We start from the raw sequence: 26912 nt of genomic DNA, 5'->3' as shown, positions 1-26912 counted from the left end.
CGTGCCTTCAGTCAATTTTCAACTTTGAGGCCATACAAATAAAATAGTTTTTACATAATCTGTAAACGTGGGTAGCGGTATACTAAAAATGGCTTTATTTGTATGACATCAAAGTTGAAAATTGACTGAAGGCACGCCCATCTGTCAAGTGTTAACTCGAATTAATCAAACTGTACACAACGTCGTATTAACTCGTGTGGAAATTAACACGTGTGATGTTAATTTTCCCAGAAAATTAAGTAGGACGTCATAATGGTATGAAATTAACGCTGCCAAAGTCAATATGCACCAGAGCGTTATACTTAATTAAAATAAAATTGGATCGTAAATTTCATCAAAATATTTTATTTTTATTTATTTTCTTTATTGAGGAAAATAAACAGCAATACAATCATACATAAAGTTAGTATACCTATTCGTACATGCAGGTAAATCATGAGCCGGTAAAGTTTTTACTAATATTCGCTGGGTGCGAAGTACTAGGATGAATTTGTTATTAACAAAGCAATTTGTTTAGACTTAACTACTTAATTTTAGTAATAGATGTTTGTGTTATGATGCGAGCTTGAATTATTGAACACTGTCCCTGTTTTGTTATTAATTCACACCAACAATTTTCCTTATGAAACGGTTTGTGGTTGAAATTTTATATTGATTGATACTCACAAAACCGGGCGTCAAAATAATACTCATTTTGATCTGAAAACGACAATTAATATATTAATATTATAATTTTACTATTATTTAAAGAAACCATTAAGATAGCTTTATCTTTTTGTTTTACAGTAAAAGTACAACTAAACATGAAATAAACAAACCCTGACATGACCAAAATAAAAACAACTTTTTGAATAAATTTTACTTACCTCATTTAATTTTAATGACCAAAAATGAATTCACAACCCTTTGTCCACCCAAATCACGGTATCAGGGTAATTTTGTATTATATTAAATTACTTAATACGTGATAGGTTTGATTTTTGTCACAATGTCGTGATGAAATTTCAAAACGTCAGAGCCTCAGAGCCAACAAAGTTGCGTTATGCTAGGTGGCGCTGATGTCGTGCACAGAGCCAATATCTACACTTATTAGGAAAATATTATGCACAAAGTAAACAACAAACGAAACAACCCACTCGATTACTATCTCGTTTATTTTCAGTAGATGTTTGGGAAAATTTGACTATCACCGTTTTTCGTTAAAATTTCAAATGCAAATATGGTCTCAACTTCGACGTGGTACACTTGTGTTGACTCATGCATGGAAACAATATATTGTTGAAGTGGCAATGGGCAGCCATATAGCACGGAGAACAGATGGCCGTTGGGGCCGAAAATTTCTCGAATGGAGAATTTATAGAATGGCAAGCGCTGCGTAGGACGTCCGCCAACGAGTTGGACGGGTGATGGTTATAGCAGCGTGTTCACGGTGGATGTAGGCCGCTTTCAACCGAAGGAACTGGAAGTCTATGGGGGAGGCCTATGGACAACAGTAGACGTCCTACGGATGATATATAATGATAACAAATATGTGGAAACATTGATATTTTTAATAAATTTTTCCTTAAAACTGTGTCATATTTCTCAAGAATTAAAGTTAACATTTACTTAAATTATTTTTAGTTCGAGATAAGAACTGACCAGGAACTGACACATAATCGTACTTTTGAACATAAATAGCAAGTACCTGGGCGACCGAGCTTTGCTCGGGCTAAAACTCGTTAATAAGCGCTTTCCAAGCTAGATCGATTTGTCCCCAAAAACTCCTACATACTTACCAAATTTCATCGAAATCGTTTCATCGAAAATATATCCATACTAATATTATAAATGCGAAAGTGTGTGTATTTGTATGTTTGTGTTTTTGTATGTTTCAACCGGGGATCGATATTCAATAGTTTCGAGTTATTCGAGATTTAAGTTTTTTCGAAAAAACACCGCCTTCCGACCTAAAAGTGGCAATTGTAAAAAGTGCATGCATTAGAACAACCAATTTTTTTTTCTAGTAACCAGTAATCTAAAGGTTCAACAAAAAATATGTTCAAAATTTATTAAGGTTTTAGAAATAATAGGTTAACAAATCACAAATCATCATAATTATTTTGCAAGTTTTTTAAAACAACTACGATTATTACCTACAAAAAAAAATGTATGACACTTATCGTACAAATTAAGAAACTAAATTCCTCAATTCATAACCTATCCAAAATAGGTGCAAATGTTGACATCTTTTACTAAATTATTGATAGTATTAATGTTAATAGCAGAGCAGGTAGCGCGTGAGCTAAAGGCGTACCTGACCCGAAATTAGTTTAGTTTTTTTTTTTTTATTCCACTGGATGGCAAACGAGCAAGTGGGTCTCCTGATGGTAAAAGATCACCACCACACATAAACATCTGCAATACCAGGGGGATTGCAGATGCGTTGCCAACCTAGAGGCCTAAGATGGGATACCTCAAGTGGCGCGTTCGTTTCTCTGTGTTCTTACACGTCCGACGCACCTCGTGTTGACAGGTGTTCATGGGCGGCGGTGATTGCTTCCCATGAGGTGACCCGCATGTTCGTTTGCCCCCTCTTATTAAAAAAAATGCATGATTGTTAAATGTAAACTGACGTGTACTTAACTAATTTATCAAAGTAAAATTAATGTGCTGAGCGCGCAATAAGTACGTCAATGTAGAGTTGTAGACCGTACAGACGTGAGCTTGCCTTCGGAATCCAAAAGCTTAATGGTTACTTGGCCTGAAATGTATATTTCAGAATTATTATTATTATTATTTTTTAATTTATGACGGTGGAAGCATTTTACACTTCCACTGAACGTATGTATGTATGTAAACTCTTTATTGTACAAAAGAAAATTAACAAAATACAACTGACAAACTTTAAGATACTTGTACAAAGGCGGACTTATCCCTTTAAGGGATCTCTACCAGTCAACCTTTGAGTGGATGAGAGGAGAGGAGCAATACGTTAGAACGTAGATATAATTAGTGTTTAGTTTTGTAACTAAGGGACCCCATACATCCCTGTATTATTATTATTTTGTATTTTTTTTTTAATGAAAATGACTTTCTGCCAAGTTTCTTGCGGCGCATTCTTCTTGGCAATGATGGTTTTTCCGAAAGCGCCGGTAGTTTAAAAAATGACGTGTAAAAGTGCACATTGCGGCCTATATACTGAATAAATGATTTGAATTTGTTTTTTTTTTTAAATTTGAATTGTGTTATGTGTGACGTTAATAAAATCCACGATATAATTTTTGGGAAAAGTTTACGCGTTCGAAGTCGCGGGTAAAATCTGCAATCCATCGCCTATTAGAGACAATCTTAATTCTCCATGTCCCTGTGTCCCAAAGGTACTTAAGAAAAGGCTAGAAGGTTAGTATTACAAATGAAAGGGCGGGGTAGCTTTATGTTACTTGCTTTAATCCAAGATAAGAACATTCAAGGACCGCAATCTTCTTATCCTCATTAGGATGAATTGGAATTACAATACACTATTGGGATTGCGTAAGTAGGACCTTGTGATTTGATTAAGTTTTAAGAATCTCATGCCAAACCACTGGAGCTAGAGATTTAAAATATGGCAGCCATGTCCCTTGAGGGTTAGTAGAATTGCTGTTAAATAAGTTTTTGGTAAAAAAAAAACATTTTTAATACAAGTTTTTTTTGCTGACTGTAGTTTTTGTTGACTGTACTTGTATTGTCACCCAAAATACATTTGCATACCAAATTTCAAATCGATGCCATTAATCGTTGAAGAGTTCCATTCTGTGGAGACGATCCTGGCCGGACTACCAGGATGTCACTACCAGATTATTGTAATGTCATAAAAGTTACGTAACTATACCAATTTTTAAGTCAATCCAACTACTGGAAGTTGGTCGAATATAACTGAAAAAATGAAAATGAAAAGTTTTTATTGATTCAGAAACAGTGTAACATAAAATACTAGCAAGATTTGATTACAGACAGACAGACTGACAAACGGGAGAGACTGAAAAAGGACGGAACTCTTCAACGGTTAATGGCATCGACTTGAAATTTGGTATGTTAATGTAGTTTGGGTGACAATACAAGTACATACATCATCTACTGGGAATCTGTAAAAGAAATCGTTCTTGTTCAGTATTCCGCTTGTAACGTCATTTACTCGTTGTGGTATTTCAAATTTGACCTTAAAAACATTCAAACAAAAATTAAGTAAAAGTTCTAAATATGACATATTCATAAACACACACACAAACATCACGCCTGTATTCCCAAATGGGGTAGGCAGAGCACACGAAACGTTACCGCTTCGGAGACACTTTTAGCAATTTGAGGTTTTAAGTTTGACAAAAACGGTACAATAGTGACAGGTTGCTAGCCTGTCGCCTACGGTATAGCTAAACCTATATCCTCAGTCGCCTCTTACGACATCCACGGAACAAATGGAGAGGTGTAATTCTAGCCCGACACCACACGGGTCATTACACATTTATAAATGGTGTATATACAGTACATACTTATAAATGGTGGAAAATGATAGAGCTAACATAAAGTAAAGGTAACTCCTGTACATAAGTGCATTGGCACTTCTACAAACTATTTTCGGTATAACAATTTATTTCAGTGAGGGTTCCAGTGACTGACTACTTCTTCTTCTCTTTTAAAATATGACTTTTTGTCCTAATTAATAGGAAAATTTCGCCAGTGTCAAAGTAAACTCTCTTTGAGAGGGACGTTGTACTGTACGGTGATTGTAGTTTTTGCAACTTGATAGTAAAATTCCAGAAACCACGTGGAGACAACTTGCGCATTAAAAAATGTCAGACACGGGAGCAATATAGAATTTTATAATCACTGTTCACTGTTAAGGTTAATCGCCGCATAAAACACTATCAAAATTAAACTTCAACTAGCCAAAGAAACAGAAATAGCAAAATTAGATATTGTCTACATCCGCCATGTTCGAATGCTACAAATCGAATCTCCTGACTGACTACTTAGTTGGTGCTAGTATGGTAAGGTCCGCTTGACAACTGACATTTGTGATTGGTTAAATGACTAAATGAGCCAATCGCAAGCAAGATTGTAACGTCAAACTCCAGCGATATTATTCGCCTGTCAAGAAACCTTCATTCATTCAGTGTCATCATACCAACATACCAACCCTATTCTTATGAAACTACCAAAAATAATCCTAACTCAGTTATGAAGAAACTTTGATGGATGACGGGAAAACAGAAGAGTGATGAAAAATCCGAAAGGCGTAGTTTTTTCGAATAGGACTTTCGGTTTTACTAGTAGTTACGTTTAAATAAGTTACAAACTTTGTATTAAACTGCCGTTTGTAGGTCGGTGGGAACAAACCAGAGAAAACACCAAATCGGAAATTATTGCTATTTATTGTTTTAATAGCTTCATTTGCTGCCCAATATGACAAAGTATCATAGGTTAGGTGTGCGGAGTTACATTTGAAATTTACCACGAGCTTTGCGGTGAAGGAAAACATCGTGAGGAAACCTGCACAAACCTGCGAAGCAATTCAATGGTGTGTTTGAAGTTCCCATTCCGCACTGGGCCCGCGTGGGAACTATGGCCCAAGCCCTCTCATTCTGAGGGGAGGCCTGTGCCCTGCAGTGGGACGTATATAGGCTGGGATGATGATGATGATGATCATAGGTTTCCCCTTCGACGGAGTTGTGCATGAGGGGTGGGGGGAAAAATGTAGCCCCAAAACGGGTCTCTTCAATAAATTATATTTCTGTGTATCAAATATATGTTAATCTCTCTCTCCCTCTCTCTCTCTCTCTCTCTCTCTCTCTCTCTCTCTCTCTCGCTCTCGCTCTCGCTCTCGCTCTCGCTCGCTCCAGCTCTTTTATCACTCCCTAATAATTTACTGGCCTCCGGAAAGTTATGACTGAATTATTATATTACGTAAGTGTGTCAAAAACTAAGTTCAACAAGATTGAAAAATGCCAAACGTAAGGTAAACGTCCCAGTGCCCGACACGCTAATGCCCAATAGACGACACCCTGCTGTCATCTCTATTGCTAAAATGACATACTTAAATTAAATATGCTAACTATTTAGACAGTGACGAGCACCCGTACACTTTATATCTCCTTATATCGTTTACGAGATCGACTTTACTTCAGTAACACTTGGCAATGGGCTCAGTACCACTACCATGAGTTTACAGTGACCGTACTCGATAGCGACGGCGTAAATTATTTGTATGGAGAATTGTACAGCGCCTCTACAAATCATTTACGCCGTCGCTAACGAGTACGGTCACTGTAAACTCATGGTAGTGGTACTGACGTATTCTCGATGAAGCCTACAAAATTATTATCTGAAACGCAATCAAATCTTTTTAAACGCGTCTAACCAAAGAAACATCTGCCAACCTAAATTATTTTTGTTATTTCGTAATAAAATCTTCATGTGGGTAGAAAGGGGGCTTGTAAGACAAGACAAACGAATTTAGTCCATCCGATACGCCTTCGCTCTGACCTCCGGGTATTCGGCGTTTAATATTTATGAGCCCGTAGAAAAACGAGTCAGTTCTACATATATCCTACTAATATTATACTGACTAAATAGTTTTGGCATTGATCTTTCCGAAAGCGATGGTACTTAGTACAAAATGCAATTATAAAACGGCTAAGTGAGAGTCAGAACCCTAGAAAGTCTTGCAGGCCTATCTTCCAAAAACTAGGATTACTAACATTGACTGGGTTATACATTCATGAGGTAGCTTCATATGTGCGGAAAAAATTTACTTCATTCACCCAGCTAAAATAGAACCCAAGGCTTAGAGAAAGAGACAAATATAAGCTTAAAATGCTCCATGCTCAACTGCATTACATAAAAAACAGTTATGTTATGAGTATTATTGTATATAACAAAATACCATAAGAACTACGCCAACTACACGATAACTTATTGATGACAAAATTAAGGAAATGGTTAATAAAGAAAGTTTTTAGAAAATAAGGAATGATAATCTAAGACAGTAACAATAATTGATGCAGTAATTAATTTGATCTATTAATATATGATAGCTAAATGATAATATTGTGTTAGTGACTATTTAATCAACAACAATTTGACATTATTATTATGTATAATTTGCATGCCACTATCGGTTAAACATGTGAAACAAACAATTATAATTTTTATATTAACCACCTGCATTGTACTTACCATGTTTAAGCAAATAAATATTCTTTCTTTCTTTCAGACTTGCGTACAGTCGAAGATATTATTCACACGACAAAATCTTTTTTTTTTCCTGAGACCAACTCTCGCACGATTATTTTTTAGGGTTCCGTACGTCGAAAGGAAAAAACGGAACCCTTATGGGATCACTTTGTTGTCCGTCCGTCAGTCAAGATCCTTTTTCTCAGGAACGCGTGGACGTATCAAGCTAAAATTGATATCGAATACTCAAAGCTGCGGTCCCTTGAAGCCCTGTAAAAACAAACCTCTAAGTCAACACAATCAAAATATACATCCGTTTATGCCACAAATTTCCGCAAATTTTCGAAACTCGCAAGGGAATCAAAACCTACAAGGTACCTACTTCCCGTGAACTCGAATCTTTAAATTTGGTATGAAGGTAGCTATTACAACACAACCAACTAGAAAAGTCTGAAAATCTTGATTTTTTATGTTTGTCTGTAAATAATCATTGCCCAATATAATCTGGCCCCACACTGCGTACATTTTGCTTAAGAGTGCGGCTCTTCATACACTGGATAGTTTAAATAACTTGGAAAAAGCGAGAAATATCTTCAAGACACGATTCCCGTTTATATACCTGTAAATTATTGTAAATTATGCTTGTATAGTAATATATTATTATTATTGTTTTTTTGTGTTTGGTGGTGGTACTGTTGGGACCGTTAATAAATAATTTTTCTTTCTTTCTTTCTTTCTTAATGTGTACGGAACCCTCGGTGCGCGAGTCCGACTCGCACTTGCCCGGTTTTTTATATATGATAGGGGACAGACAAGCAGACGGGTTACCTGATATAATCCAACGCATCGCATGCGGTTGGCAACGCATCTGCAATACCCTGGTGTTGCAGTTGTCTATGGGCGGTGGTGAGCTCTTACCATCAGGAGACCACTTGCTCGTTTGCCATCCAGTCGAATAAAAAAAAAAAAAAATCAGGTCATCATAACAGCCGTATAGGATGACGACTGTTGGCATGGGCCTCCTCCATTTGTTTGTTAATACCTCTATCATCATTTTGAGTCTGAGTTTTGTGTGTTTGAGCACAGAGATGTGATGAAAGCAAAAATTATATATTTCTTGTATATGGACTTATTTATCAATTTTCGTAACACATAAGAAACTGCACTTGGAAAGCTTCAGAGCCTTACCCCCTTATTCATAAACGACAATCAAACCTATTTTAGTTAAAATGCCGCTAAAATTCGTTTGTCCTTATCTGTCAGTTCGACATTTGTATTTGTTAGAAAGGGACAAAGCATTTGTTAGTTAACATAGGCTTGTTAAGTTTTATGAATAAGGGGGTTACTCTTTTATAATTTGTTCCGACATAGTCAAGCGAATTAGCTCGTTGAAGTGGCAATGGGCAGGCCATATAGCACGGAAAACGGATGGCCGATGGGGTTGATAAGTACTCGAATGGAGACGGCAGATCGCCAACGGCTGATATGATGATGATGATGATTATTATTTGATCTGTGAGTGCTACTTACCTAATTTCTTATGTCATAATAAGTTTTTATTGCAGCGCATTCTTGTCCTAAAATAAAACATGGAATCTCATGTCATCGCACTAGTCATACAATAGGACCTATATCTCGTCGTAAAGTATATTACAACAATATGTTAATATATTATAATGTCTGGCAACTGTCCAATTCGTACAATGTTGAGATTATGCGATCGCTATGAGTCATAAAGGTTTTATAAGAACTGTACTGAAACTGTATCAAAAAGACCTTCAAGGACAATGGAATCATGTCAATTTCTTTAGAATCTCTTAGGAACCTCTAGGATATCTTTCGTGCGGGTCTATGTCGACTGCTCGAAAATTGTTAGTCATAATGTAATATTTCTCATAATGTAATCTTCTATATATATTATATTATATATATAAATAAAAATTAATCGTAAAATGTGTTGCTAAGCGCAAAACTCTGAAACTGCTGGATCGATTTCGCTAACTCTTTTTTTGTTGTGTTCTTTACTGTCAGGAGGTTTTTATGGCAGAAAATACAGAAAAATACAACGGGGGCGAAGCCGCGGGCAACAGCTAGTGTTTAATATAACTCTTTTCTCTCTAAAACCATTCATTTTTCAGAATTGTTATAAAACAAACCTAACCTAGGTAATCTATAGAGTTCTACAGAATGAGCATTTAAAAATTTATGCAATGTACGGTTTCAGCGGGAAAAAAAATTATGACTAACAAAAATTATGACAAACAATACATTATGACATTATTTTGGGCATCAAAACGATCTCGGAATCCTAAAATCAACTGAACAGACACAGGATATTGTCTGCCATTTTGCGTCATGTGGGGCCTCAATTCTTGATCTAAATTCGGAAATTGCACGATTCGTGCAGCACGAAGAACCGGTGGTTTCTGGTTTAGGATAGTGTCAATAAAGCTACTTGCAGTTGCTTGCAATTTGATTAAACTGCGATCGGTATCGTTTGCCAGAGGTCTGTGTAGGTTAGAAACGAAACTGGAAAAAAATCAACAGGGGAGCAATTTTTTAAATCACATGGGTAGGTACTCAAAAGTAACTATACACTTTCGTACTTTGTCGTTTTACAGCCACGTAAAGTGGCTTCGATGGCGTTTACGCCATAATGTATCCATGCGACAGAGTTAAAAAGTGATCCGCTAATTTTGATGCTGTCTGTACATACGACGTGTCTATCGGCGGCCAATCGTAAAATCCGCCAGATCACGAAATTCCTAGGCATATCATGAATTGGCTAAGGGACATCCGCCACATCGTTCAAAACACCGTTAACGATTTCCCTAGTGACGTTTAGGCATATCATGAAGCGCCGTCATATCGGTTTTGGCACTTCGCCGGCCGCTGCCGTGGCACGCTCGCTTCGCTCGCTCGGTTCGTGCGTCGAGGTCACAATTCATACTAACCAATCCTCGCTTCGCTTGTCGTACCTAAAATTTTCTTTTTTTTCGGCATATCACGATGTGCCCGGTATTGAGCTAGGAATATCGACGAATGCGTTGCTCTAATCGATCTGCCGTGTTGTTTCTCAGCCACATCGTAATAAGCCTGTCCAACTTTTAGGCAAATCAAGAAATGGCGCCATTTCACGATATGCCTAGGAATTTCGTGAACTGGCGGATTTTACGATCGGCCGCCGACATCTCTACCCTTTGGCCAGTGATCGAAAGATACGTAGATACGTGAGGCTTACAAACTGAGAAAGGCTTCTAATTTTCAGCGTATTATTATCTTATTAATTTCAAGGGACCACTCACTTGACAGACTATCAGTATTGTCGATTAATAAACTAGGTCTTTGAATCACAATGCAAACTGCATCACAAAGGCTATCATACGTCTCTTAAGACAATACATGAACTCTGCTATTATTATAAACGCGAAGATTTATCGAACCGTATCTACACTTCCTTCAATGTTTCTCTGTCTCTGTCTCTCTGACTGCTGACCCTTTTCTTTGACGATCGATCAGATAGGTCAGTTAGAAAACCTGACCACATATTTCACAATAGTTAAAACATTTATCCGTTTATCCGTTGCCTAATCTATAGTACAAGCTATGCTGTAAGCTGTAAAATAAGTACACATAGTACGCAAATTAAGGAGATCCCATGCCCCAATGACCTTCGATCTGCATTCCTTAGTTTTCTAATGTTTTTTGTAGCTTATTATATTAACAACAACGGCTTTAAGCAATATATATTTACTTCAAAGTTCATTGTCTTCGAGATATTTGGCATCAAAGTTGAACAATTTTAGGCCAAAAAACTGGTTTTCTGGCCATAGCTTTTGTGTTAATTCGTTTCAAATGAAAACCCTAGATCCGTCAAAGACGAACCCAAATATGTAGATTTCGTATATGTTAGATCTTTCACGTCAATAGAGATACGAAATAAGTGTTTTTTTAGACATTGTTTAAAAATATCGTACAAAATTAAGTATTCATTTTTTTCAAAATCCGGTAGACAAAAATGGAGATAAAATATTGAAGAACCGGTAGCCGTTCGACTTATAATTTTATTTGTAGTGCAAAAGTAAGAGATACGATTCAAAACTTGTCAGTAATCGATGAAAACCTCGGGTAGCTCCTTAAGAAAAACACAGTGTATTACACGAGAATCTTTACTTTTAGGTACACGAGTATAATAGCGGATACACATTACACATTCACCATTTTAATGTGCATTAATAATCTCCCGCAAAGCAACTTGATGTATTAATTCGTACAGAGATTTGACAGTCGCTTATGCGTTTACACTGGTAAACTTTTAGCTTAATAAAATAAGGAAACACTTCAAAGGTATCATAATGATAATGATGAATATATTATTCTTTTGTGCGAGAGGAATCTTGGAAATGAAACACCTACGTTTGAAATGAAAATGCAATTTTGAAGGTAGATTGCTTATTATAATGAAGCTACTTATGTAATTTTAATAAGACGAAAAGCATTAAGGCTAATTATCTTTTAGTGCTCGTAGGTGGAATGATTTGATCATTTTCTTAAATAAGTATGATTTTCTTTATCTGTTCTTGATAAAAAAAATGTTTGAGTTTGGGTTTCACGGGGTGCAACTTTGCTCTTGAATCAGTCTATCTATTAACGAAAACTTGAATTAAATCCGGCGCTCAGTTTAAATTTTAATTGTAAGTATATATGATCTAAGCCTACCAGTAGGAAGCGCCAAAGTTCGCATACTCTTCGCTAGTCATACCGTAATTTTTGTCCTAATCATCGTTTGTCAGATTTTTTTTCGCACGGAAACCTTACATTTTTCTGAAAATTTTAAATGGTCATCCTATAGAAATGTATAGGTTAGGTTAGGTTTATTTTATAAGAATTCTAAACAATCATTGGATTCGGAGAAAAAAGAGTTATGACAAACGATTATTCTGACAAACATTACATTCGGACTTTCAATAAGTATGCGAGCCGATATGGACCCCCACTAATATAATAAATGCGAAAGTTTGTAAGTCTGTTTGTTTGTTACTTCATCGTGTCTGCCCCGCTGAACCGATTTAGACGAAATTCGGTATACAGATAGTTTGAGTTCCGGGGAAGGACATAGGATAGTTTTTATCCCGGAATATTTCATAGTTCCAGCGGGATAGTGAAAACCGAATTCTACGCGGACGAAGTCGCTGGTAACGGCTAGTCGTTTTATAAAATCGTTCCATTCTACCTGACTAATTTCTTCAGTATAACCGACAGGAGACTGATAGCGGTTGAAACGCTCGTAGAACTACCCGTACCTATGTACAGTCAGCGTCATATAGTACGTAGCAGTCAAGATCACCAAATACTTGGAAACATACAAATAGTCATTAACATTGACCCAATCAAGGCGATCAAATTGCTCAGGACATCCATCGCGTACAAATAAATCGGAGCACGCACATCACCACTGGTAGCGTTGCAGCCATAATATCCAAAAGTATGGGACACACTAGAAAACTGAGCTTTATATAAAAGGTTTAAGGTTTAATCTCGTGTTGAGTGCGAATTAACACGTCAGATTCTACTTTTTGTTTTTGACAATCACCGAAAAGAGTACCAACTTGTCAGTGATCGTTCCGTCTCTTTCATTTGGAGCCTGACGGCTTTTTTCACATTTTTATTTACATTGTCAGAATTCCGGATTAACGGATTTCCTTTTAATATGGCTTGAATTGGCCAGTATAATTACATTATAAAAGAGTTTTTATTTAATTAAAAAGGTAATGACATGTGCATTTTGCACCAAGAGACTGAAAATGGAACACCGTTCACATTATATTAAAGAGGACTAGCTAACTGGATCATTGGACCTTACACGGTATATAATAAAGTCAAGTTTCCTGCGGTGTCCCATACTTTTGGATACTTTGGCTGCTACGGTATAATGTCGGCTTGAATGTTATAAAGTATTTGGCGACGTGCGTGCTCCACTATATTTGTACACGATGGATTTCTCGAACAATTTGACCGCTTTGACTGATTCACTGGTAATGACTATTTTGTATGTTTCCAAGTATTTGGTGATCTTGACTGCTACGTACTATATGACGCTGACTGTACTTATGCCTTTATGAGTTAGGTAGGTACAGTCACCAGCACCAATATCTCACATAACAGAGCGTGCATATAATATCTGATACGTCTCCATTTTTTGGGCCGGTAGGACGTGTCAAATATATTTGCACGCTTTGCTGTGGCAGATATTAATGCAGGTGACTGTACATAGGTATTTGTGATTTTCTCTTACATACATTAAATAAGATGTATGTGTTCAAAGACAACTTTCTACCTATCATACCATACATACCACAGGAGGATTGGCGATGGAAGCAACATAAAAACTTAGTAGGTACTTAGTACATTTTGCTTCGTACTATAAAGGCTAGTGGTGGTGGCTATAGTTCAATGTCTTTTTACACGCAGTGATGTCTTTATCGAGTTCTTATCTACTTGCATCTTGGCAGCTCGTTTCTGATTATAAATAAAATATGTTTTGCAAAATAACACACGTGTAAGACATTGTGACACACATTTTATTCCATCGAATGGTCAGTTAGACTTTGTAAGCTTTTGTTTACTTGCAAGTCAAATCAAATCTTGCAAGTCAACTTTCATTCACTCTAGCGATGATGATGAGTGAGGTTTTGGCGGTTTTGGATGACGATGCAAATACGATGTTATTAAAATTACACAGTTAACTTTTTTATTTCTGCGTCAGTCAAACAAACCGTTGTCAAATTGTAGGTAAAGTACAATTCAATAGAATCTGACAATTTTCTACATATTTAAGACACCCTATCGTGGGCATACTTGATTATATATGTCCCTGTTGTTGCAATTATCATCTAAAAGGAATCAAAAAAGAATAATAGTCACATCACAAAGCCTTAGGCAGCCCGGTGTTTATATTAGTAGGCTGGAAGTGTCTAGTGTTAGTAGACCCTGCTCCTAAGCAAAAAATATACGCAGTGTGGGGTCATTAGAGAGACCGACATAAAAAATAAGGTTCTCAAGATATTTAGTAACTCCCTAAAAATGTAATTAGTAAGTAATTGGTATTTTAAATATCTGACGCTAAAGTATACTTTGTAGTACTCGTATTATACAATTTCGTAATAAAAATGTCGAGTGCTAAGTACGTTTAGGTATGTTAACCTGTCAACTTTGTGGAGTCGTCGCACTTGTGACTTGTGGCCTGACTGTAGGTATTTTGTAATTTGTATAAGTACATTTCGTATTGTATATTCCAAATACACGGCCTAAAAATATTTAATATTTTAAAAACATTTTTTAATGTACACGGAATCGAGCAAAATATTTAGTCGCTTCCCTCAGAAATGGTGAGCAAAAATCCGCGGAATTACGGTTACTGGCTGTGCAATATCACAGAAAAGGATAGGATGCTTTTAAAAAAATATTCACATGCAATTTTGTAATAATGTATCCAAATGGTTCCAACGGAAGACCAGCGTCGGCCCCAAGGTTGACATCATGCTGAGTTGGGACCGTTTCATGACCAAATTTATTTCCTTTTTTCTTTTTCTTTTATTTGTAAAAAATGTGACGAATAAATATTTTTCTTTCTTTCTTTCTTTCTTTCAAATTAAAGCGAAGCTTGTCATTTTCCCAGCTCTGGGTGTGACCATCAGGGCACAATAACTATTACGAACACATTATTCGAGAATACGTCAAATTGTAGTCTCTCCGACCGTTATGACTGAATGAGTAGATTAAATATTTATACGCATTACAGATACATTTGCCCGAATGTGACTAACTTCCATATTGGAGATTGCTTCATTTCGTCATGCGGATTTGAGGAATTTACTTAGTCAAAGGGTTCGGTCAGACATGCACTATACCAGACACGCGACAACATATATTCTCTACTAAGAATTAACGCTACGCTTCTTAAGGGTATGACACGCCGATGACATGGAGTGCGTGTCGCGTTACATTCCGTGCCTGATACGCTCCTATTACCGTCATGGTGTGATACAGGGTAATAGGTTAAAGCTCAAAGATTGTTCACACTTCTGTCTTGCAGACAACAACAAACAAAGAGTATTTTATAAGACCCCTTAAATTTCAAGATACTTCATTCATTTAAAAGTTTGCGAAAGGCCAGATTTTAGCACAATTATTCTTTAACATCTATCTTCTAGGCTTCGTTGTTTTTGATATTTCACTACTTTTTATAGGCAAATTACCTTAATCGAGACTTGGCATATTTTTGTTGGCATAATATTTTTACGTGCGATCGGAAAATCGCGCAACTTTTCCCTGCCTTTCTAGACTAAGCTTTATGAGCGTTTATACTTGCTGAGGCTGGCAACGTTGCATTTTTGTTAGTTTTTCTTGATTAACCGTTAATAAACATTAATTCGTTTTTAATGAATATCAAAGTCTATCACAAATTGGAGTAGACACATTAACTTATATATTAAGAAGAGTTCTATCAGACCACATTTTTAATTTTCATTCAATTTTTATGGAATAATCAAAGAAAACGAACAAAAATACAACGTTGCCAGCTCAGCAGGTATAAACGCTCTTAAGCCCAATTCAGACTTGCAAGAAAAATCGTGCAAGTTGTATTACATTGCGGCGCTCGATTGACCACCACAAACTCGTAGGTTTGACGGCCTCGCAATGTAATGCAACTTGCACGATTTTTCTGGCAAGTCTAAACTCGGCTTTAGGATGTCACGTACTTCAGATCTCAGTAAATAAGACAAAGCATAATAGTAGATTAAAGGAACTGTATAAGGCTTTGTAGACTTGTCTATTTTAAGTAACATTTATTTAGCTTACATCATTCCATAGTGGGCGTAAATGGCAACTGTACTTTGGAACGAAACACTTTTCGGTGTAATTAGATTAGATTTAGACAGATTTTTTTTTTTTTAAATGAAAATCGCGCAAGAAAAATTACATTACCATAAAAATATGAACAAAATACCGGGTGTGGCCTGTAATACGAGCAAATAATTAAAACATAGATCGTAGGTACTCGTCAAACTGAACAACATTAGTTTAGCGACTTTTAAAAATAATGGAGTCTTTAGATTTTTCCTTTTTCGTACAAATTAAATACTGCTATCAATGTGCGACATCCTAGAACACAACTGACGTCGCCTGTCACCTTAGAGCAACGCGGGCTTCCTACCGGACAGGAGTAGTAACCTTAGCGGTAGATTACCTTTAAAATAGTTCTGGCGTTTGTTGCGGGGGGAAATGTGCACACAAGTGCAGTTCCGCACACTTACATGCAAAAACAAAACTGCCAACTGACTGTGATGACGACGTTAACACATAAATAATCCAACAATACACTAATAATTCGTGTACAGATGACTCCAAACTCACACATTGACAGTAACATCACTAAGTTGTTCATCGGCGAAAAGTCGGATTTATCGCTTGACCGATCCGAAATTTGTACGGATTAGCGGACTCGATGTTGGTAAACGAATCCGACAATAATATATGACTTTGTTGTTTAAATTATAGTTACTTTTATTTTACTTTAAGTAAATTAAAGTCTTAAACTTAAAAAAAAATTCGTGTGTTTTGCAATACATTTCTAACTTTTAGAAACTGTTTAAATCAAAAGTAAACTCTACAATTTCAAGTCTAGAGCTTCTTTCATTTAGATGTTAGTTACTTGGTCAATCGAGCGCAGTAATGATAATAGTTCGACTATACCACTATACCTCGGGAATTATGCAATTTTCTGAGATATCTTCCCAAACTATCTTTATACCAAATTTGTACTAAAACAGGTCATCGGTTTAAGCGTGAAAAAAATCCAAACAGACTAATAGATTTACATCCGTATTTGTAATACTAGCACGTATTTCACAAACTAAACCAAGATAAAATTTGAAATTATCAAAACAAAAGTGGATATTGCTTTTAAAGTACATATTCAGGGATCGTAAAATACGAGCAAATCAATGAGGGCTATCGTTTTTTGTCTCACTAGATGGCGCACTGTTGCGTGAGGTTTTTAAGTATGGCTTTCAAAGTCTGTTATTACGGGCGTGAAAACAAAGTTTAGATTAAAATCATATTTAATACAACTTAAAACCGTACCATAAAAATATCGAGCATGCCACAGTGTTGCATAGTCCCCGTTTTGTTCGGAAAAAAGGGAGGACAAAGGTTTCCGAAAGACAAAACTGTCTCAAAACACAGACATTCATTGCCCGCAACGCATATTTGCCATAATTAATTTCAGATATTGCAAAATATTCACAAAATAATTGTACTTAATTATAAATAAACCCGCGTAGCTCACCCAAAAACTATGAGATTTGACATTTCGGAGACCTCACGCTACACTAGCGCCTCTAGTGGCGAATTCATACGCGATAGCCCCCATTGAAATGACACATGACAATTATGACAACCCGAATTTTTGCTCGCATTTAAAGAACTCTGGCTGGTCACATTCATATCCGTTCTTTTAAAAGGCGCCTCGGAGTCTGCCGCAGCGGCCTTGCTGCGTACTTAAATATTCGATCAAACATTTTACTATCTCGTGCGTAACATAGTGTTTTCAGGGTCCCGTACTTTCATTCAATCACTATAGTAATAGTATTTTATTAATGTTTATTTGTGTTAGTAGGTATACAATAAGCAAATGTATAAGATATAAAAAAGCAAATTTAACAGTTACTAAAAACAATAAAAAAAACAAAGGTGACAATGAAATTTAACTATGTAGCCCGTCTGTGAATTTCGATGGTCGCATATAATAAATCGTACCTATCTAATTCTATGTTAGTATAGGGTATTTTGTATTTTCAAGTAGGTAACCTTAAATAATAAAATACACGCATCAAACTTACCACAGGTGGTAGGACCTTGTGCAAGGTCCGTCCGGATTGCTACCACCATCTTGCTCGCTAATCCTGCCGTGAAGCAGCAGTGCTTGCACTGTTGTGTTTCGGCGTGGAGAGTAAGACAGCCGGTGAAATAACTGGCACTTGAGGTATTCCATCTTAGGCCTCTAGGTTGGCAACGCATCTGCAATCCCCTGGTGTTGCAGTTGTCTATGGGCGGTGGTGATCTCTTACCATCGGGAGACCCACTTGCTCGTTTGCCATCCAGTCGAATAAAAAAAATAAAAAAACCTAGGTACCTATATCTTTTATACCTAAATAGTTTTGAACATTTCAATATTGGCATGTTACTACTGACGCAAATAATCAAATTTGTCTAGAGATAATGAGTATCCCAATACGTTTTTTTATGTGTGTAGTACAAAGTAAAAAGATATTTTGGTAGTTTTTAAATTTGTACATAAGATGGCGATTGAAACATTTCTGACACAGTATTATACTGTGTTTCTGAGCCTCGTCGTAGTACAAAAAAAAATTACCTTCGCTACTTTCCGTTAACATAATTAAAAAAGTATGTACCTACCATAAAACATTTACCTGAACTATGCACAAAGAGCAAGTAACTAATAAAATAATGAAGTAAAATACACGTTTTTAATAAAAGCAGCATCGCAAACTTTTAAAGCAAAGATAGCTTGCAGTCCTTGAGATCTACTTAGGTAACTAGGTACATAGTTCACAAGGCTACTCGTACTCAAAATGTAAAGGTTGCAAATTGGATTCATTTAAATTTTCTACAAAAATTTAAAATAGGTCTTTCGGGTGGCTACGACTTTCTTAATATAAGCTTTGCAGGTGGTAGGACCTTGTGCAAGGTCCGCCCGGATTGCTACCACCATCTTGCTCACTAATCCTGCCGTGAAGCAGCAGTGCTTGCACTGTTGTGTTTCGGCGTGGAGAGTAAGACAGTCGGTGAAATTACTGACACTTGAGGTATCCCATCTTAGGCCTCTAGGTTGGCAACGCATCTGCAATCCACCTGGTGTTGCAGGTGTCTATGGGCGGTGGTGATCTCTTACCATCAGGAGACCCACTTGCTCGTTTGGCATCCATTCGAATAAAAAAAAAGCTTTTATGGATTGTAATTACTTACTTACATTTTTATCCAATCTACATTTTTATACAAAATTTCTGACCACTGGAAGAGTTCATTTTTGACTTTCGAGATTTGAACCGTTATATTATTATCAGGCATTACGAATTAAACTCGCACACACTGCTTCCTGTCAGATTGGTATGATGACAATTCCACGCGTTTTGACAGTACTTAATCCAGAGTTAGTTTAAATCGGAGTTATAGTTAACTCTGATTCATGCAAATATGCTTTAAAGTTACAAATCAAGTAACATTACTAACTAAGCAAAACTAACTAAGTAAGTAAGAAATATATTTCCAAATAATGAATAATGAAGGCATCTGTAAACAAATGAGACCACTCTATGTAAAAGAACAGCACGAAAACTCTACACGATAGAAGCCATATTGAAAGCAAGATTTGACCCAATAACAACAAACAGTGAAAGTTAGACAAAAGCTCGAAAAATAGCTCTAAAACTTTGAAATTTCTTGTTGCAGAGCACGTTGCCATGAAGACCAGCTACCGTAACTTGGTGGTGATGACGGCTCTCATGATGATGATAGGAGCGGCTGCCAGTCCAGCCAGAAGGTCGCAAGACATCGAAGCGCGGCGCCGGAGTGCTGTGGACCGAAGCATCATTAGGTGAAGTGGCCATTGATGATGTCAATAGTCTTGTAGAAAGATTTTGTGCTTAGTTGATTGTCGTTTGTGAAATCAAAGTAGCTTTAGCATTTGAGCATGAAATATTGACAAACATACTCAAAAACGTATCTTTAAATACTAAAGCTAACAATTTATCATCTGATCTGTGGGGACTGTAAATTGGTAAGGCTTAGGTAATGGGGATCTACGCGCGTGACTTTAAACTCAGTTCAAATAAAATGGATATTTCTTCAGTATTTAGATTTATTGTAGAGCTTATTAATACTTTACAGAGATAGGTCCAGCCGCTCAGGCTGTCGGGAGCAATCTGTGCTCCGGCATGTATACCGCTGTCAAACCCTTTTAAAATCAAATTCTAGAATCATACAATACAAAAATACTAACATTATACATAATACAGTCAATCAGTCAGTTTTACCACCTGCCAGCGGTATACAGCCTAGTTCCTACAGTACCTACGTGATCACTGCAGCCCATAGACACTATAGTACTATTGGAACTGGTTAGCCGGCTTTGCCAGTAACGGTACAGTATACTTGTCTTTTAGCAAGCTGGCCCTATACATACTATGAACTGCAAAATTCAAACTTCGTATGGTGCCGTCCCGCTGATGCCTGTGTCATTTAATACGCGACTACGCGAGTGAAAGGGACGGTGCGATACGTACTTCAATTTTCGAGTTTCATAATAGCCCCTTCGAGGCGGTTTGCACGGAGTGGGTGAACGTCTATTGAAAAATAGTATGATCAGCGCTACGATTTTATCTGGACGGACTTTACGCACACCCGCAGGCGTGCGCCTGCTCCGTCACCCGCGCATGCTAGCGTAAGGACTCGTATTAAGGACTTATTATAAGTGTGTTTTATAGGCATGTCGTAGCATGTTGAAAAAACCTTAGCCGCCAATCAATAAAGTGCAGAATGGAAAAGCATCATCCATTAAGCTGGTGATTTTTCATATTTATAATATAACTAGCTTTTACCCGCGGCTTCGCACGCGTAAACTATTCGGTACGGTAGCTGCAATTGAAATAACTGTTTATTTCAATAAAAATTGCATATTTACTTGATTAACCTTAGCTTTTTGTGAATAACTGTACAAAATTCAAGACTCTAAACCCAGTGCTGAAGTTTTAAAATTTTTCCCTATCCAAATTCAAATGCAAAATTCAAATTCAAATCATTTACTCAGTAAATAGGCCGCAATGGGCACTTTTACACGTCATTTTTTATACTACCAGCGCTTTCGGAAAGACCATCATTGCCAAGAAGAATGCGCCGCAAGAAACTTGGCAGAAAGTCATTTTTTCAAAATAAAATAATTACAAATAAAATACTTAAAAACTACAGTATACCTGAGCACTACCTGTCATCTTGCGTATGAATGTTATAGTTAGCTTATTTATGTGTTGTTATGGTATCTATGTGTTAGTTTTATGTATTCTTGATACAGCTCTAATCTACTGTAAATTGCACCACCTGCTAAAATGTATTCCTTATTTCTGTCCATTGTAAAGGTTGCCTGGAAGAGATCGCTCTGAAGCGATAAGGCCGCCTATTGCTTACCTTAGAAAATCTTTATGTATATACTTGTGTTTTCTGTACTGTTTACGGTATTGGTGTGCAATAAAGAGTTATTGTATTGTATTGCATACAATTAAAGCAAAAAATACGAAATAATAATAATAATACAGAAATGTATGGGGTCCCTTAGTTACAAAACTATACCGTGGGAATATCGCGATAAAAAGTAGCGTACTTATGTGTTATTCCAGACATACGGCTACCTACATCCAAATTTCATGCCTCTAAGCCTAGCGGTTGTTATTTCGACATTTTATTCCTAAGTATCCCGTGGTAATATCGGGTCAAAAAGTCGTCTTTGTGTTTTTCTAGACATCCAGCTTCCTACATACCAAATTTCATGACTCTTAGCTCAGCGGTTAATATTTCAAGATTTTATCCCTATCCCCTGGGAATATCAGGGTAAAAAATAGATTATGTGTTATTCTAGAGGTCCAGCTACCTACATACCAAATTTCATGGCTCTAAGCCCAGTGGTTGTTATTTCGAGATTTTATCCCTAGGTATCCCGTGGGAATATAGGGTCAAAAAGTCGCTCATGTGTTATTCTAGACGTCTAGCTACCTACATACTAAATTTCATGACTCTAAGCCCAGCGGTTATTATTTCAAGATTTTATCCCTATCCCGTGGGAATATCGGGGTAAAAAATAGCCTATGTGTTATTCCAGAGGTCCAGCTACCTACATACCAAAATTCATGGCTCTAAACCCAGTGGTTGTTATTTCGAGATTTATCCCTAGGTATCCCGTGGGAATATCGAGTCAAAAAGTCCCTTACGTGTTATTCCAGACGTCCAGTTACCTACATACTAAATTTCATGACTCTAAGCCCAGCGGTTATTATTTCAAGATTATATCCCTATCCCGGGGGAATATCGGGATAAAAAGTAGCCTATGTGTTATTCCAGAGGTCCAGCTACCTACATACTAAATTTCATGGCTCTAAGCCCTGCGGTTGTTATTTCAAGATTTTATCCCTAGGTATCCCGTGGGAATATCGGGTCAAAAAGTCACCTATCTGTTATTCCAAACGTCCAACTACCTACATATCAAATTTCATGACTCTAAGCCCAGAGGTTGTTATTTCGAGATTTTATCCCTATCCCGTGGGAATACCGGGATAAAAAGTATCCTATGTTTTAATCCAGGTTATAAACTAACTTTTCGCCAAATTTCATCCAAATCCGTCCAGCCGTTTCAGCGTGAAAAAGTAACAAACATACTCACTCACTCACTCACTCACTCACATACTCACTCACTCACAAACTTTCACATTTATAATATTAGTAGGATTAATATCTTCCACAGCGGAGCGTGCAAAATATCTGACACGTCCTACTGGCCTTAGAAAAAGATTCGTTCAGATATTTATGCACGTTTTGCTGTGTCAGATATTGATGCTAGTAACTACTGTTACGAGAGAGAGAGCCGTCTCCGTCTATTCGAACAAAACAAATAGAGACGGCATCACATTTAACTGTCGGTTAACACTAATCAATGGATGGTGAAACAGCCCCTTAATAATTTTACCTTCACAATGCGTAAATAGGCATACGTAGACTATAGAAAACTAGCCTAGCGTTGCATGTCAAGGCTTCTTTCTAAATTGAGCGGTTTACCAACTCCCCAGGTTTGGCAGGTCCTACCCAGCAGAGCCATCCGCCGCAGACCTTCGGGAAATGTTCCAACGTCCCACTCGCCGAGGCACCAGCTTCCTCCGCCTCGGAAGATCCCAACCCCTCACTCTCAGCGCTGACGACCTCTTATCCATCCTGAGAACTTACGAGGAGGATTACGAGGAGCCTGCGAAGCGAGGATCTAGCTTCATGCGCTTGGGACGCAGCCCACAATTCATGCGCCTAGGAAGGTCAGAAAAACCTGGCTATGAGCAGAATAACCTGGTTTACCCTGAGAGGAAGAACAGGGCTAGGGACCAGTTCCTAAGGCTTGGACGGGACAGCGAGGAACTCAACGAATCTGAGGAGGAAGAGGAAGAAAGCAGAAATAAGAGGTCCACTGGCACTGATTGCCTAGAATGTAGGGCGTAATGCGTGTTGTGAATATGTGATCCCAGCTTGAGGTTTCCCGGCTTAATTGTTGAAAATTTGAGGATCTTGGATTTGATAACATAATTGTAGTCTTTCTATAATGTATGCAGGTCTTCAGCAATTAGGTTTGGGTAAACCACAAGTAGTTCCTTCGCCTCTTATGACAGGAATGTCAACTGCTCTCTTCATCATGATTTCCTCGGCTAATCGATGTTCGAATGATGCTAAGAATTTGGTGCATTGATGTTACAAATTTTAATAAAACTCATACGTATTGTAAACAATTAAATTGTATTTACATGTAACGAAATTATTGTAAATTTAGGCCAATGTTTTTAAAAATAGACGATAGTAGTCTCTCTGTTGATCTGGCTAGTTTTTGCATTTGAAAAAAGGTGAAACAAAGCATAATGCGCTTAAAAAAACAAATATCTTTGAGTCCCTTTGTATTTATTAATTGTTTTCATTGTAGCTCAATCTTTAGTTCCCAGAGTAACATAGGTAGATTTAACTAGCTGTTGCCCGCGACTTCACCCGCGAACTAAAAAAATTCATAGCAATCGGTTCAGTAACTATTAACTTCGTAGGCGTGAAAGCGGAACAAACCAACTCACTACCACTTTTTTACATAAATAATAAAAGTGTACTTGAGCTCTTCGACTACTGTTGAACGAAGTTTTGCTTACATACACATAATTTCATTTCTGACCAAAACTGATGTATAATAAATACAAATAACCGATGTGTTATAAAGGTCTGATTTTATCGAAATGTTTAGTGCAATTGTCACTTAGGTACCTGTATTTTTCATACTATAACAAACTTATTTAATTTTACAAACTGTTCTATTTAAATATATAATTTTCCTATATTTTATTTCCCTTAACGTTAAGACAGTTAACTTTATTAATAGGGCATGTGCGAGTATGTTACTAAAATTTCACTAGCATTGCCTGAAAATAACGTTTTCATCACACTTGCTCGTAAACAGTGCCCTAACATGTACGTAGTCTTATTTGAATACTGTGAATAACACCCGTGGGCCCTTTCTTCTGGCATTACAACCCAAGGGCTGTAATGTTTTTTTTTATTTGTAACACTACATATTTCCCAACATGTTACAAGTTCAATTTCAAGCAGGAATTGTGGCATACAGTGCAGTGTGCAAGGTGTTAATTAAATTTAATAACTGAAAAACAGAAAGTAGTTTGCTCAGAATCGAGAGTAGAATCGATTACACTATGTTTCAAATTAGGTTGTGTTTGTGTTTTTAAATCCCTTTTTTACTGTGCCCAGTCTAAAAGTTACGACTGCAATAGGTGCCAATTAAATATTTTAGCGAGGTTGCATACTGTTTCGATAATTTAATAATGGCCGGTTTGCTGTCACTGTGTCATTTTCTTCTAAAAACGTCAAAACGCAACTAACAAATAAATCATGAGTGTAGAGTTAGAAATGAAGTAGAATTACTGACTTGGCAAATCACACATATCTTTTAAAAAAATTAAGATATCCAAAAATAAATTCAATCAACTTACTTAAAAAAAAAAATATTTTGGATTGTCTGAGGTTTTCAGTTATTTAATTAACACCTTGTATAGGAATTACAAAGCTTGGCTCAGAAAGCCCTCAGTCTCGACTTCATCTTACCGCCCCCTAATATATAATGTACTATTATAATTACATAAATTTTAAAGTATCTGTCTCTGCATGTAAATGAGCCCCGCTGTGCCATTTTGGTTAAGTAAATAAGATTCTGATGCTGCAGAATTTCGATTAAATACTGTCAAGCAAAAATAAAGATTCACTATGTATCGGGAGTTATACAATGTGATCAATTATTTTTGCTCGCATGTGAACACACTGTTGTATAAATTTAACATTAGAATTTGAAAATATCTAAAACTAAAATAAGGCTGGGAATCTTTTTAGTTTTACATATTTTCACAATAGGTATCTTGAAACGAAAGTTATTAAAATAGCAAAAATAAATATTATATTGACTGTTGTTAAAGTAAATAAATGCAATCGACGTGTAATTAAATGGAGTTGCGGTTCATTTCATTTTTATTTGTAAATAAAAACGGTACTATATTTAACAAACACACTTTGATTAATTGGTCACATCTATATTCCCCATCATTTTTAAGACTACCCGAAAATTACAAATAAAAATCTTTCCCAGTCGTTTTTAATTATCTTTATACCTAATTCCTTGATAGGGAGGTTAGAAAGTTTATTAAAAAAAAAAACTATATTTATTTCGAACAACTTTTGTGGTTTATATTGAGTTAGTAACAAACTGAAATGACTATGTATGTAAATTCAAGAAGAATCATTTCATCCGCTTATGTGACGTTACCAGGAAAAACGTATATCTGAAGATCAACAATTTACGATGCTTTTATATAACGTTTTAAACTTTTGCGATTTTCACTCATAGTCAGAATACCACAAACGGGACTTATCACGCTAAAACACACAAGTAATATTTACCTCGACGTTTCAACCACATTACAGTGGCCGTGGTCACGAGTAGACTGAAGTGTAGGGTGTCAAGTCTGCCTAGCAGCGCGAGTCCTTCGAACTACCCGCACTTGATCACAAAAGTACCGGCATTTATCTCGAACTACCCGCACTTGCTCATTTTTATTTGTCACCCCATCACACCAACACACAACACTAACAACGTCCGATCGTTCCTCCGAACATTCATCTCGACGCCGACACTTATTTATAACAGGACTCCACGAAGACGAAAGCTTATATCCATCGTCCTGGTTGAAATTTTTGTGCGTGATAAGTCCCATTTGTGGTGTTATGATGCTTTTGTTTGGGTTAACATTGGTAAACTAAATAACCTCCACCCCACACCATCCCCGTCACCAATCATCTCGATGGTTGGTGCCCTTCCACTACGCGGTTTAAACATTCGTTTCTACCTCACACATGTAACATATGGAATGGACTCGCTGCTGGGGTTTTTCCATCTAGCTATGATTTGGGTACCTTCAAAAGCCGAGTGTATCGCCTATTGCAAGGCGGGCAACGCACCCGCAGTCCTAAAATGACCCCTCTGCTCGTTTGCCAGCTGTTCGATAAAAATTAGCTTAAAATAAAACAAACAACCTTCCTATTTATAAGACAATGATAATTAAAACTATTTATAATGACTTATCACATACACACGGCGCGTAGGGCTGGTGCGGCTGCTGAAAATGCGGCTAGATTAAAGCTGACGAAGTACCAGAACTTAACGCTGGGGTATGATTTTGTCCCAGTCGCGGTGGAGACGGCAGGTCCATGGTGTTCCGAAGCGAAGACGTTCATGAGGGCTTTGGGGGTGCGGATGCGCGAAAGGGGTTGTGATCCTAGATCGGGCTCGT

At 37.0% G+C, this 26912-nt stretch overlaps 1 protein-coding gene across 2 annotated transcripts in view; it reads left to right on the top strand.

Annotated features, from left to right (window-relative positions):
* LOC141435729 (FMRFamide-related peptides-like) overlaps nucleotides 1-25666 on the top strand; it is a 41359-nt gene extending 15693 nt beyond the window's left edge. Inside the window, exons 2-3 of one of the 2 annotated variants that reach the window (XM_074098494.1) lie at nucleotides 19729-19873; nucleotides 23118-25666. In XM_074098494.1, the coding sequence (XP_073954595.1) occupies nucleotides 19740-19873; nucleotides 23118-23526 (543 nt within the window). In that variant the 5' untranslated portion in view covers nucleotides 19729-19739 and the 3' untranslated portion in view covers nucleotides 23527-25666. Of the gene's footprint in view, nucleotides 1-19728; nucleotides 19874-23108 lie in introns of both variants that reach the window. The other variant, XM_074098493.1, reaches the window with a different exon arrangement.
* The last annotated feature ends 1246 nt before the right edge of the window (nucleotides 25667-26912 follow it).

The sequence above is a fragment of the Choristoneura fumiferana genome, chromosome 15, assembly GCF_025370935.1.
Source record: "Choristoneura fumiferana chromosome 15, NRCan_CFum_1, whole genome shotgun sequence".
NCBI classification, from domain to species: domain Eukaryota; kingdom Metazoa; phylum Arthropoda; class Insecta; order Lepidoptera; family Tortricidae; genus Choristoneura; species Choristoneura fumiferana.
The sequence above is the reverse complement of the archived record's forward strand: the minus strand, read 5'-3'. Positions and strand labels throughout refer to the sequence as shown.